This window comes from Nanorana parkeri, unplaced genomic scaffold (genome assembly GCF_000935625.1).
Source record: "Nanorana parkeri isolate BGI_ZX_2015 unplaced genomic scaffold, ASM93562v1 scaffold291, whole genome shotgun sequence".
NCBI classification, from domain to species: Eukaryota; Metazoa; Chordata; class Amphibia; order Anura; family Dicroglossidae; genus Nanorana; species Nanorana parkeri.
This window is the reverse complement of record NW_017306559.1, coordinates 299,687-315,023: the sequence shown is the minus strand read 5'-3', so window position 1 is coordinate 315,023 and position 15,337 is coordinate 299,687. Positions and strand designations below refer to the sequence as shown.

Genomic DNA, 15,337 nt, shown 5'->3' with positions numbered 1-15,337 from the left:
AGCAGGTGTGGGGGGCATGACAGCCACCGATAGACAGGCCCGATCCCAGAAGCAAGTTGCTGGAAGACTGCTCAGGTAAGCCTGCACTTCCCTCCCCCCACATGGTGCTCTATAATGTATTGCTGGGATAGTGGGATTTGTATTCCTCTATAGCTGATGGTACACTGTGCTGTATATTATACATAGGAATACAAATCCCAGCAATACAGTATACACTGCATGTATAATATATTATTGCTGGGATTTGCTGTATTCCTATATAGCTGGTGGTATTCTGAATTGCGCTGTATAGAGGACTAAAAATCCCAGCAATAATACATTATACAGCGCAATGCAGAATACCACTAGCTATAAAGGAGTACAACAAATCCCAGCAATAATACATTATACAGCACAATGAAGTCCTCTATAGCCGTTGCCATTCTGCATTCATTGCTGTATAATTTTAAACTTCATTTCACTATATTGCACACCACACTTTTGTTTTTCTTTTTTGTTACTTCCACCGCTCCAAGCTTGCTCCTGTGATGGACTACAATCTCAATACAAACTAATAGTCCTATCACTGGAGCCATTTTTTAAAATGTATTTTATTTTTTATCCGATTAACCGATTAATCAAACTTAATAATTGGCTAACTAATCGATTTTGAAAATAATCGTTAGCTGCAGCTCTACATGTTATGGTGATAACTGTCTAAGAGGGAATTCTACTTTATAGAGATTTCCTCTAACTTCCTGTTATGTCTCCAGAATTGGAATGTGTGTTGTAAAGTAGTCACCGCTCCACTCCACTCCATCTCATGTTTAGTTTACCACTTTGTATTGAGATTGTAGTCCATCCCGGGAGGAAGCTTGGAGCAGTGACTACTTTACAACACACACAGGGACCATGGGGAACAAAAGTAGCCCCCCTCCAGAAGGAAGGACCGTGTCAGCACCAATTCAGAGATGTTTTCAGGGTCTACAGCCGAGTGATACACAAATAAGAAATTTTTTTGTTAAAAAGGTACTTGAATGTATTTTTAAGATTTAACTCCTGAGATTAGCGCCACTTAAAGTAAAGTTGCTGTTTTTAATAACAGATTGCCAGTCTAACGCAGGCAAGCAAATTACTGGCCAGACCACTGTACATGGACAAGTAGGGAGGCGGTGTGGAATGGCAGGGTGCTGTACATAGCTTCCTAAAAACATCACAGCACCCTGCCTCAGTACGCCCCTGAACAGCCCTCAGCCCTGATGCAAGCAGTGGTCTGGATCATGAGAGGATTTATGGAAATATAAAAACACCTTCATGGGTGGATGTTAGTCTGGAGTTGTGGGTGTTCCTAGGCAGGCTGGTTTTGTATGCCGGAAACCCTAGGCAAAGCCCACACGTGTTCCATGATTGAAAAAACTGAAATCCAACAAATGAAAGGGGCAGGAAAGGAACAGTAAGGCTGGAAAAGGAAAGTGATAAATGATGCTGGACATCCTCCAGCTAGGAAATGAGGCGGGCTCTATCTGACTTGCTGCAGCATCTAATGGACATTGCGAAAAGCTCGCACTGTACAGTGAAATCAGAGTAAGACATTTCAATACAGAAGAGGAGCTGCTACAGCTGTGCAAGACTGAAGGGAAGGCCGGAGGTCAGCTTTAGGGCCTGTTCACGCGACGTCCGTTTTGTGTGCTGACCGGCTCCGTACGCTGCTGCACTCAAAATGCATCCCAATGTATCCCTATGTGTTTTATGGGCTCCAGTTCTCACGTGCGCAGTCTGTTCAGCTTACGACAGAAAAAATACTGCATGTCACATTTCGTCCAGTCAGGAAACGGTCAGGAAACGCAAACGCGTCCAAAACGCATCAAAAACGCACTGCAGCTAACATACTAACAGCCCCACTCCAGCCATTGGAACGCATCAAAAACGCGACCAAAACCCGGCAAAAACATGGCAAAAACGCACTGCATCAGTCTGCAGATCCGCACCTGATCAGGACCTGATATCATGTGAATAGGTCCTCAAACCACTGACCCAGAACAAGTATGAGGGTAAGGACTCCTGTCTTTTCTGATATATACTAGTGATGGGGTCAGGGATCTTGGAAAAGAACACGAGGGTCAGCATAACAGCAAGGGAATTAGCATTTTCAGTGGGAGGTCACCCTATTAAGGGGTACTTTAAAGGGCCAGTTTACATGTATTTACACCCACAACAGAAATCAGTAGCCAGCTGTGATTGGTGTAGACACTATGGCAATGTCTTTACTGGGATTTGCTCAGCTCTGCCAGTAAGGAGCACACAAAAGGCACATAAACAAGTTGGTTAGTAGCCTACAGTTCTAATTTCTCATCGCCTAAATCCATCGCTTATTAAAAATTCCATTGTTTGTTTCTTCTGGACGGTGCATTTTGTTTTTCAGTTTTAATTTCTATACACAACCAGCCAGCCTTCGTACACTGTCCTACAATTACATTTTGTTTCTGCATGACGGAAAGGAATTTCCCTGGGGTTCGGAATTGCAGCGTTCCTTTCTCTTCGGCCCTGACAGACATACGCAAGTCTTTCAAGTGTGGGAAGGAAAATGTCATTTTCAATAAAGTTGCAATAAAAGGAAGCTAAAGGCGGCCAGACTTGCTTGAGAACGAGGAACGTGAGATTGGTGGCGGCGGCATATTCTACTAGGTCTGTGTCTGGATAATATTACAAATAATTGTTTTATCATCTTCCACCTGCCATGAGCACAGACGGCTGAATATACTAGGAATAATTCCTGCAGAGCACAGGAAGAAAAACTTCAAGAGGACCTGTTAGAATAGAAATAGGGAGCCTGTCAATGCCGATTCACTGCTGAACAGGATGTGGCAGCACATGACAGGCATCGAGTGGTGACTGCAAACACCTTTAGATCATACAAGGCAGGCATCGAGTGGTGACTGCATACACCTTTAGGTGATACAAGGCAAGCATTGAGTGGTGCCTGCATACACCTTTAGGTGATACAGGGCAGGCATCGGGTGGTGACTGCATACACCTTTAGATCATACAAGGCAGGCATCGAGTGGTGACTGCATACACCTTTAGATCATACAAGGCAGGCATCGAATGGTGACTGCATACACCTTTAGATCATACAAGGCAGGCATTGAGGGGTTCCTGCATATCCTTGAAGTGATACAAGGCAGGCAGGAACTGAGTGGTGCCTGAATATATCTTTAGGTGATCTCTTCAGCATCATGGTAACCCTGTAATTAGGCCGCTGTAACATGCTAGTTTTCTTCCCTTTCTGAGCAACTTGGTACAGACTTGTCTACATATAGATCCACCACAATCCCAATTACTAGGGTTGCACAGATACCAAGTACAGTACTCGGTACAAGTACGAGTACATGTACCGATACTTTTGAGCTCCAAGACTAGACTAGAGAAAAATTCAAAAATTAGGAGGCAGCTGTCATTTGTAAGGAGCACACGGAGCTCCCGGGATTTGTACATCTTTGTTTTAATGTACGATTTTGTTTTTATAAATATAAATAAAGGGATGAACAGATACCAGTTTTGCGGGTACGAGTACTGGTACTTGCCGAGTACTTACAACTACGAGTACTGATACATTTTTGTTTATTGTCATGTGACAGTTTTTCTAAAACAATGCAGACTAATGATTTCAGGACAGTGGTGGAGTGCCAGAGCCAGGTCCCAGCTGCAACCGCTGCAACCCTGGTAGTTCTCATGAAAATGCCAAGTATCGGCACTGGTACTCGAAAAGTATCTGTGCATCACTACCAATTACCACTAATGTCTTTAGCTATAGGGTAGAAATAATTCCCACTGAACACAAGTATGATCTCTGCATTCGTTTCCTAACTTTTCTTTCTTTTGATTGTCTTTGTTTCTTTTTATATTATGAAATGTAGAGTTACAATCGCTTTCTACAGCTATACAAGACAGTCAAAGCGCTCAGCAATATGTACAGTGACTTTCACAACAGTGTTACTAAACTGTGTTAGTACTTACAACTCCCAGCATGTTCTGCAAAAGTCATGTCCACAGGCCATTTCCACAGGGTCTTCAAATACAGAAATACTGCATATGCAGATACCACACTGTGAAGACAAGACAAGACAAATTTCATTGCCATACTGAACATTCACATTCTATGTGTACGTGTCTGCATATATCCAAGCAGTTTCTTCTGCATGCTGTGGGGACCTGCACACTGAATGAGGTTGAATATGCAGCAGTACAGGGGTTAATTGGTGTAAAAGCTTGGGGGTGGTTTAGAAAAGCTCTGCCGTTCGCACGGCACTAGCACCCCTAGATGAGTATAGGAACTCCGGACAGTTAAAAACGTTACCCTTGCAGTGGGGCTACCCCTGCACTTCAAAGGTTAAGTGCTCGGTTTGGTCTAGGGTGTAAAAAAAAAAAAAGATATACTCATCTAATCCATACCCAATCAAATTATGCTAAAGCAGGTCATAAACTGAGAAAACACTCCACTTTTTTTCCCCATCATCTACATGAGGCCTGCAGGGTCATGACTATACTTCGCAATGCAGAATAATGAGCTGGCCAGCGAACGCATTATCTTGGGAGGGTCTCTGGGAACACAAGTATTACTCTGCAGATCTCTCAATCTTTTAACCCGCTGTGCTGCTTCCCCAAAAATTCCTTGCTAATAAATGGGAGACATGTGGCATGGAGCTGAGATGATTACTTAAAACTTGGATGAGTCTCCATTTCAGCTGGAACTTAACGCTGATAAAGCCAAGGTCCTATTTTCTCAACACTCCCATCATTACTGATGATCTTTTAATGCTGCCACATAGGAATTTCCTGGTAGGCCAGGGCCCTAGAAATCAGATTATATTCACTTCTTGGGGTTGGTCAAAAGCCTTTTCAGTGGCAGCAGGCCTAAAGTGCACCTGTCATTCTGCAGAAATCAAAAAAAGGACCAAGCAAAATGGTAGGGAAAATTGGAAAATTGAAGAGTGAATGGTATCCATGCAATTTGGAAGGGTGATGTATGTAAAGCCAAACGTTTGTTTTTAGTTATGGAAAAAGGTGGTGCAGAGCTAGAACCTCTAAAAGCTTTTTATTGCTGCCTGGGTCCCCGCTGGTTAGATTCACCCCCTCTATTGGTCCTAATAACCAGTCTCCAGTACAGAAAGGGATGGAGAATCCAAACAGTTTGAGTTGCCAAAGGAACAGGGATAGGGATCTTCCAATGCGAAAACTTGTTCTTGCAACAACTGTCTAAGGAGGATATCCTCTTGCTCTGCTTCTCGCTTACCTTCTGCTGTGTACCATTGGAGACATTTCCATTGGGGAAATCTCCCCAATGGCACACAAACAGAAAACTGACAGAGATTTCAACCATTCCCAAATCTAGCAAAAACTAAAAAACTATTGGGATTTACATACACTTGGAGGTCTATTTACAAACAATTCGGCGGACGCCCTGCAAAAGCCCTTATTATATATATATTTTTAGGTTGAATATATCGTGATGTAATACTACATTATGGCCACTAGATGGAGCTTAGGAGCATAGGAAATACTTATTCTATAAGGAATATAAATAGTATAATAAATATTTCCTATGCTCCTCAGTTCTAACTAGTGGCCATCATGCAGTATTACATCACAATAAATTCCACCTGAAAAGAAAAATATATTAAGAACGTTCATTTTTGCGATTTTGAAAACAAAATGAAAGCTCACAGATATTTGCAGGGTGAAGGCCCTTCAAATTGTTTGTACATAGATCCCTTCACCTTACCTCCTTCTATACCATTTATATCACTTGGCCCCCCCCCACCCCCCAAAAAAATTACACCATATCACATTCCCCAACGCCCATTACCACTCAGCACTATCACACCTGTAAAACACACAAAACACTTATAGTATATTCAGAACAATAAACATACCAGAGTAGTGTCAATGTCTCCGGGAGTCAGGCTAATTTCATCTGGTGAAGTGACAGAGGAGCGTGTGGTGCGAGGGGTGCGAGGAGAAGGCAGCGTGTCCCAGGCATTGTACCCAGTGGGTGGCGGTGTTGGCATTTGGACACCTGATCGTTGGCAACAGCTCTCTGGACTGGTCATCCAGTCTTCAAGTAACTTCTCTCGGTCCCAATCTGCAACAGAGTATAAAACAACAATGGTGAAATTGCATCCTGAAATCCACTCAATGTATGGGTTAGCGCTGGGTGTAAAGAACGAGTATGACCTACCATTTATTTACCTAAAACTACAGTATATCTGGAGTACACATTCCTGATTATTGTTGTAATATATATTATTCCTAAAAATTGAACATTTTCATTTGCTTGCCGTTTCATATTTTCATTACTTTATTTCATATAAAAAAATTGCTCCCTCTAGTGGTCCTCTTTATATCAAGGATTGTATATAATATCATGACCTAAGAACTTGGCCATATACGGATGGAATTTTGGCCAAAATGTAAGCAATGGTTTGCCCATCCGGCTTGTCAAGCTTCGATCTACAAAATCAAAGGAGCTAGTCGAAAAATGAGTGGCCGAACAGTGTCTGCAGTCACCAGTTGGGTAGTCAAACAGCAGTGCCTCCTATGTGCCTCCACACATTGACAAGTTTAATGACATTCAAGTGACCCTTTGTTTTGCTCAAATAGGGTAAAGCAACAGGTTCGTTTAAAGAGACATTGTGAGGACTGGGCAAAGAGACAGTGTTTCTTACTAGCCCACTCCGTGACCCACTTATACTGACCTTCCATGATCTCCTCCTAGAGTCAAACTCTTTGTAAGCTCTGTGTTGGAGCTTACACAGGGTTGAGGATGTCACTCTCGCCCTCATGTGACAGTGGCTAGGCCTGGCAAATGGCTGCTTAGGCCTGAGCACGGCATGCTGGGAGAAGGTCACAGCTCTCCCATACCCGGAAGCAATGGGTATTTGCCACTAGTGAGGAGTCTGTGCTTGGTAGGAACCCAGTTTCGCGAGCCGGCTCAAAACCATGACTGTCACCCCTTTCTCCGCACCCAATCAGATGCAGAGAGGCACATTCACAAAAGGCCAGGGAATGCACTTGCCACATCTACCACCACTGATTGGGTCAGGAGCAGAGGGGGTGGTGGACAAAGTTTTAAGCAGGCTTAAGAAAAGTGGGTTCACACCAAGCCCTGGCTTATTACTATTTTCCATGCCTCCAATAGAGCAATGGAGCAGAGTAGAGAAGGTAAGTATACATGGGTGGGCTACTAAGAGAGCCTGTCATATTCACTTAGGCCTGAGCATGGCATGCTGGGAGGAGGTTACAGCTCCCCCATACCCAGAGGAAATGGGTATTCGCCACAAGTGATGAGTTTAGCCATGGTGGGAACTCAGTTAATCTGAGTTTGCCCAAGCCCATTCAAAACCGTGACTGCCGCCCCCTCCTCTCCAACCAATCATATGCAGAGAGGCCCATTCCCAAAAGGGGTAGGAAATGCCCCCAGCCACAACTACCGCCACTGATTGGGTCAGGATGAGAGGGGGTGGCAATCACAGTTTTGAGCAGGCTTGGGAGATCTGGGCTCAAACCAAACCACATTTACCACCTTTCCAATAATGCAATGGAGCAGAGGAAAGATTTGGCTTGGCTTCTCATTGTTTGGGTGAACAGAGCAAGAGGAAGCAAACAGAAGGTAAGTATGGTGGTGGGGTAATGGCAAGAACGTGGCCACTGTGACTCCATTTTGTTCCTCGCACATTCGCCTTGACCATGGATACTACGGTTCGATGTACATCCTGCACTGTAAAGTTTTTCTGTCCATTCCTCTCTCCAGATAATTAGCCTCTCGCCTTGTAAATTAAATGGCATCGTCTGCCAAGATATGACAATAAAATAATCAAGAACGAGCAAGACTTGACTCCGTTTGGCACTGCGCTTGACACGTAACACCATCTGCAAGCAATGTGAAGTCTCTAAAGACAGATGGGCTAGAGGCTGCCAGCAGCCATTACAAATCCTTATTAATAACATTTATCAACATTGACTAATAATCATTACACATTTCTCAATGACAACCTAAATAGAACTCCTAATAATGGCAATTAATATATTAACACTCTTTTCCAAGAAAGCTGGAAACGGCCACTCTGACGCAATCACGAACGCGTGTTTTGCGCAAACTCAGATTAGCTCGTTTCCTAAGACTAAGACCCCCAACCCGTCAGAGCGCAGCTCAGAGACTAATTCATGGCAGCTGTTCGTAATTTTATGCAAGAGCAAGAACCTATCGGGCTGTAATAAATATCAAGATCTGTTTATTACCAAGAAAAATAAATTGCCTATGATAAAGAAATGCCTAATGGTAAATATGATCTGCAGAATACCCATTACCTTGCTGTAAGAGATACTTCTTCTTGCATTACATAAAACTACCATCAGTCTCATTGTCACAGGTCGACTAGAACTATGAGGTGAGTGAAAAGCACTCACCTCATAGTTCTCCTTTAATAGTGGGCAGAGGAGAAACAAAGGTATCCTATGATGTCACATCCCTCTTCACCTGCATACCCACCACAGAGGCAACTGGAACAGTGAGAAAACGGTTGCTACTAAACAACACCCTAGGCAGCAGAACAGAACTTAACCCAGATCAAGTGTGTGCCTTATTGGGCCTTTCCCTGAGTACCACCTATTTCAAGTACAAGGACAAGTTCTACAGGCAGAAACATGGCTATGCCGCGGGATTGACAGTTTCACCTATTGTGGCGAACCTGTAAATGGAAGAAATAGAAAGCAAGGCCCTGACCACCTTCAAGGGAATTACACCCAGTCATTGGTTTAGATTTGTGGATGACACTTGGGTTAAGATTCACAAAGAGTTACAGGCTTTCACTGACCATATCAACTCAGTGGATCATAACATTAAGTTTACTCAGGAAGATATGCAAAACAACAAACTGGCTTTCTTGGATTGTTTAGTAACAGTAGAAGAGGGAAGGAGGCTGGAAATAGAGGTCTACCGAAAACCAACACACACGGACCAGTACCTTTTATTTCACTCCCACCACCCTTTAGACCACAAACTGGGAGTCATCAGAACTATATACCACCGAGCAGAGAAAATTCCCACCAGAACAGAGGCCAAGACGAAGGAATTCAAACACCTCAGGGGGGCCCTTAAAACATGCGGGTACCCAGACTGGGCTTTCGTCAAAACAGAAAGAAGAGGAAAGAGTGCCAAGAGTACCAGTGAGGGTGAAAAGCATGACACATGGAAGAATCTGGTTATCCCATATGTAGCTGGGGTGTCTGAAAAACTCAGAAGGGTTTTAAAAAAACATCACATCCCTGTCTGCTTTAAACTTTGAAGACAATCAAGGTCACTCCTTTGAAGACAATCAAGTACGCATCCTAGTGTTGATGACCAGTGAGACATCTTCAGGAAAAATACAGCAAGTCCAGTTGCCTTGACTTATTCTTTACAGATAATGTTATATTATTATATTGTTATATATGATGATAATGTTATATTGTTCAGATGTTGAGTTGTAGTTCAAAAGGCAGGCAGGAAGTGCATATTCACAGGACTGAGTGAAATGGTGTCAGTGCATTGAGAGAGTACATCCTATGGGCATCTTCAATAAGCAAGTTTACAAACTTCTAGATCAAGAGTGGGCAAACTGAGGCCCTCCTGCTGTTGTGGAACTACAAATACCATGAGGGATTGCCAGATTCTCCCAGCCACAGGCATGATTTCAAGAGACAGATGCATCATGGGATTTGTAGTTACACCACAGCTGGAGGCCCTATTAAAATACATAGGGGGAATCTGGAGCAGATGCCTAAAGTAACCAATCCGCTTCTCTTTTCAGTTTGTTCCGCTAAACTTTGAAAATGAAAGAGAAAAGCTGATTGGTTGCCATGGGCAACTGCTTCATATAATGTCAGCCTTGTAATCATATGTGCAAATCTCCAACCGAAAACGATTAACAACGCGCTCATTACACTCTACAGAGCGAATGTTTTGTATTCTTTCAAGTTAAACATAACCTACAGGAAGTGCAAATTAGCGCCATCTCCCACCCAAGGTAATACGGCTCACCTAATTGTTTCTATTTCAGAGATTAATTTGTCTTCTCTTCAGATGAACTGCGTTTGCAGGCGAGCCATAAATTATCGCCCAGCGCCGGAGCGGCGTTCTCCTCAAAAGACGGACTCCTGCGGTCCCGGAATATAAAGCCGTACCCACAATAACCTTCTCAGCACCGCCAGTCCAGGCTATTCATCAGCAAGCGAAGCCGGTAGTTACGGCGAGCGTGTCTGCGCCGCTTTGCATAATCGGATATCTATGTTTAACCGCGGCCCGGGGAACTACAAGCCGACCTGCTTTGTGCGGAGGGGGATTTGTACGGGGTATTTATTTTTTTATCTTCAGGGAAATGTAAGAGCGCTACGGTGGCCGCGGTGCCAGCTTTCCGTGATAGGCAAGAAAGGCTTTTTAACGCATTGGGGAAATTCGTAAAAACCGACAGAATCTGGAGCAGTTGCCCATGTCAACCAATCAGCGTCTCTTTTTCATTGCTTTGAAAAAGAAAAAGGAGCCGATTGGTGGCTCCAGATTATGTCTGCTCCAGTTTTGATAAATTCACCCCATAGAGGGGAGGGGGGGGGGGGAGGGGGGGGGGGTAACTCAATATTAAAGCCCATCATTTTGCAAAGGGACGGTCAACAAGTTCATATAGCTGTGATGGTCAGGTGTCCACAAATGTTTACTATCATTTCCCATGGCGTACGCAAGGGCTTGTACCTTGACGACAATGGGGGAATTCATTAAAACTGGAGCCGACAGAATCTGGAGCAGATCCCCATGGCAACCAATTAGCTTCTCTCTTTAGTTTGTTTAGTTAAGCTTTGAAAATTAAACCAAGAACCTGATTGGAGCCTACAGAATCTCCTCATCATATACTGACTTTCTGAAAGTCAGTACTTGCCTGGGTCTAGACACATCCCCCTCTTAACAATGTGATAGTTGGTCAAGGACCAAGCAATGTTCAAAGAGGGTTATGTTCCCCATAACCCAGAATTTGGGGTATTTTGGGAGCCATCCATAGGTATTGCCTACAATGCAAGGGGGTCTTCTTTGAGAGTACAGGTTTACTTTAAATACAGCTTCATGGCCTTTTGGCCAAGATCAAGTGAAGTATCTGTTCTTATCAGTTTTCGGGGAAGAATGGCGCCGTCTTCAGACCGGACCGGCAGGTGGTAGTCTAATATTCTCTGGAGTAATAGGCGGGTACTAGAGGGGTTTCCTTTTTCTCCCAGGTTGATTCTGGCCTGGTGTGCCAAGCTTGTCCTTGGTTGTAGGCAGTAACCCCTCCGGTGCTAATGCCTTCTGGTGGGAATGGGGCAGTCCTTGTCTGGCCGAAAACCTGAAACCGTGATAAGCTCTGGGTGATGTGCACCCTAGGGTTGGCATTCCAGAGGTGCTGGAGGAACACATTGGGTGTGGGACCCCACAAGTGTGGCACTGGCACTTGGTCCCGTCACCTTTTTACTGCTTTTCTTGCACTCGCCTCCTAGGCAGGCCTTCTGGCTAGTCTGGAGATATTTTTAAACTGGCCTCAAGGCTTGCTGTGTACCGCACGTCACCTTTTTTATAGCACTCATCTGCACAAGCACTTTTCAGTCCTCAGAGACGGAGGGTGCGGGTCTATTGGGGGGCCTGCCTTGATGTTCAGGGGGAGATCTGTGGCTTTAATGAGTCTTTTTCCTTCCCCCACTCAGGGGTCTCTCTTCTGGAGAACCCCTACCTAGCACTTGGAGGACTGGTTACAGCTGGTCCCTAAGGATCGGGGTCCATCAGGTGGACTTGAGTGCCTTGTCCCTCTCAGGAGCCTTGCCCCCGGGGGCGGGGGTTCCGGGATATGGTGGCCTTCTTTTTTGTAAGAGAACCAAAGCACCCTCGTGCACTTTTTTTGGTGTGCTGATTGCACAGTTCACTTTTTCTGTGCACGGGGTTTGTTTTATGATGCACGCACCGTAAAAACAGGTTCACTTTAAAGCCTTTGCTGAACCAAAAAAAATTACCCATGGACAGTACTGTTTCGACCCACTGGGTCTCACCAGCATGGGTCTATCCACAGACAGGACTGAGGTTAAATTGCAGGTAGTGGGGTATCGGGCAATGCTACCCCTGGGAAATGTCAGTAATACCCTTTTTTTTGGGGGGGTGGGAGGGTCTACATGGCATTCCTGTAACTCCCTAGATGCCCATTGGATGAAGCATGGGACAACTGTAAAGCAGAACTCCGGGGAAATCTATTAACCCTTGCAGTGGGGCTACCCCTGCTCTGCAAGGGTTAAGTGCTCGTTTTGGTGTAGTGAGAAAATAAAGTTATACTTACCTGACCCTCGGAGCCGGACGGTTTTTACAACTGCTCCAGATTCTGTCTGCTCCAGTTTTGATAAATTCCCCCCACTGTGTATAGAGCATGATGACTCAGGGACCTTGGACCACTGCAGCAGAAGGGGGAGAGAGGCTGCAGGGACCAGCCTAAGAGCAAGCTGGCTCCGAGAATCAGGTTATTGTCCTCCTAGACACAAATGAGCAGTTAACCCTTGCAATGCAGAGGTAGGCCCACTGCAAGGGTTAATAATAATTTTCCCCTTCTTTAAGAACTCAACGCCATTATCCAGACGCTCGGCTACTGTAGTAATAATAATACAGGTGCAGCTGGTTAATGAAACGATTCCGAGTCGCGAATCCCGTCCCCCGGCGCCCTTTTGGTGCGGGAGACAATTAACCACAAGGAGGGATTGGTGTCTGTGTCATTATCCCTAAGTGAACAGGTCTTCACCAAACACAAACACATTCCTTCGCTAATGACTTGCACAATCCAGCAGCGGCCGGGCGAGAGGCAGCCAACTGTGTTACTGGGATACGGCAACATCACTACGGCAACGCGAGACTCGTCCCCGCATCCCTGCGATAGCATCGTCAGCCTGCGATAGTGACACACTGCACGGAGCTCGGGGATAATCAGCTCAGCCTTCAGAGATCATAGTCTGCAGGAAGCTACCGCTCTCCGTCTTATTACCATGATCCATCATATTCCGCCAAGCAATAAAGCAAGACAAATTAGTTTATGTAATAAAAGAGACCAAGCAACGAAAAAGGGGATCTCTGATTCGCTGGTGTGGGTTACCTTACACCACATCATTCTGGGGCTGTGGTGTAATATTTGGGCTGTGGTGTGATATTGCATTAATACAAGGGTTATGTGTATTCTTCCTTGAACCTTGGTAAACTTTGTGTATTTCTTCCTGATCTGTGCAGGTCATTCGGAGTGACACTCAGAGCTTCCTGTAATACAAACCACTCACTGCTGCACTCTCTCTCTGTGCAGGGTGACTGGTCTTGTCTCCTCCCCCTCCTGTAATAAAGACCGGTCACTGCTGCTCTCTCTCTCTCTCTGTGCAGGGTGACTGGTCTGGTCTCCGCCCCTCCTGTAATAAAGACCGGTCACTGCTGCTCTCTCTCCTTGTGCAGAGTGACTGGTCTTGTCTTTTCCCCCTCCTGTAATGAAGACCGGTCACTGCTGCTCTCTCTCCTTGTAAAGGGTGACTGGTCTGGTCTCCGCAGACAGCCTGCAGTGGGTAGGGCCTGTTGGACCCCTACCACAGCTCTGCTCTCTGCACAGGCTATGTACAGCACAGTGGTGATGTCACTGCTACTGTTACAAGTTAATAATTGGGTTTGCAAAAGCATTAAGTGCACAAAAGCGGATTTTTATCCTTTGTTGCTATTGAGGAATACATTTCAATAAATGTTTTTGTGCCTAGAGTTTTGCTTTAAAGCAGAACTCCAAGGAAAACGTTTTTAACCCTTGCAGTGACCTCCGTCACTGCAAGGGTTAACTGCTCATTTGTGTCTAGGTTTAAAAAAGAAAAAGCCTCATAGCCGCCATGCCCTTAGACTTGTCCCGCCTCGCTCACCCTCTGCTGCAGCGGCCTAAGGATCCTCGAGTCATCATGTTCTATAAACAGTGTATAGATCATAAGGACGCCGAGGGCCATATAAGGCTGGGTTCACACCTAGGCATTTTTCCGCGCTTTCGTACTCGCGGAAAAACGCTCAAACAGGGAAATGCCATTATTTTCAATGTGCATGGTTCCCATCTGGGCGGTTTTCCGCGAGTACGAACGTGCGGGAAACCGCCCTACGCCCAAAGAAGTACATGTACTTCTTTGGGGCGTTTTGGTCGGGCGGTTCCATTGGGATACAGCCAAGTATCCCTCGGAAACGCGCGGTTTTTGCGCGTTTTTTTTTACCGCGAATCGCGGTAAACCCAGCCTAACTGCTGCAGCAGAGGAGGAGACAGGGAGCTTTGTCATAGCCGTCCGGCTCCGAGGTTTGGGCGAGTATAACTTTTTTAGACAAACAAGCACTGAACCCTTGCAGTGTGGGGGGGTAGTCCCACTGCAAGGGTTACAATTTATTACCCTGGAGTTCTTTAACATGGAAGCAAAGTATCTTTTAGCCATTTGAGCCATAATCTCCTAGTATGTGCAGCATATTAGCACATTATGGCGGACCTACCTGCCAAAGCGATCCCCCTCCAGTGCTGCATTGAACAGAGATCACGGGTACAGGAGCCTGGGGGAACAGATACTCAAGGGGGTCTTTGCTCAGGCAACTTACTAAGTAAATTTAAATATCTTTTCCAGACATAACTTCAGAGAAAGAGTGGAGAAGTAATCCTTGCAGCAGAAGAAGCAGTATGAGAACGGCTAAACACGCAGACTGGAAAAGACCTAGGGCATGTTTCCGGGGAGTTCATAAGCAGCTGCACCAATGACCAGCAATGGAACCATGTACAAAGCAGCAGACTGGACCTGCACAGATTCAGCTACAACATGAGCAGCTGTGCACGGTGACACAGCAAACTGTGACAGCATGGAAGTCAGGGGGTCAGCATTGCAGCCAGGGAACTAGCATTTAGAGCAGGGGTAGGCAAACTGGGCACGCCAGATGTTTTGGAACTTCAAGTCCCATGGGGACTCACAACTCTTAAGTCCATATTAATGCTAGACTCTGGCAGCCTCAGGCATGACTCCAAGGGGCAGAAGCATGGTTGGATTTGTAGTCTCACCACAGCTGGAGTGCCAGGGTTGCCTACCCCTGATTTGGAGGATATCACTAATGGCGGCACCTGTATTTGTGTCATGACAGGTTCCCTTTAAGTGAATTTATAAATTTATATTCCACAGAATGTATTGTTTTACTGAAGTTACACTGTTGTTATGTCATGGGATCACTTTAAGAAGTGCTTAGTGGTGTGTGTGTGTGTGTGTGTGTATATATATATATATATACACACGA

General features: G+C 45.2%; 1 protein-coding gene across 1 annotated transcript in view; it reads right to left on the bottom strand.

Moving 5' to 3' along the window:
- The window catches only part of ANKIB1 (ankyrin repeat and IBR domain containing 1), an 86,031-nt gene that overhangs the window by 38,621 nt on the left and 32,073 nt on the right, over positions 1 to 15,337 (bottom strand). Inside the window, exons 5-6 of the mRNA XM_018557606.1 lie at positions 5,913 to 6,121; positions 3,997 to 4,085 (exon numbers count right to left, since the gene is read on the bottom strand). Of these exons, the coding sequence (XP_018413108.1) occupies positions 3,997 to 4,085; positions 5,913 to 6,121 (298 nt within the window). The remainder of the gene's footprint in view (positions 1 to 3,996; positions 4,086 to 5,912; positions 6,122 to 15,337) is intronic.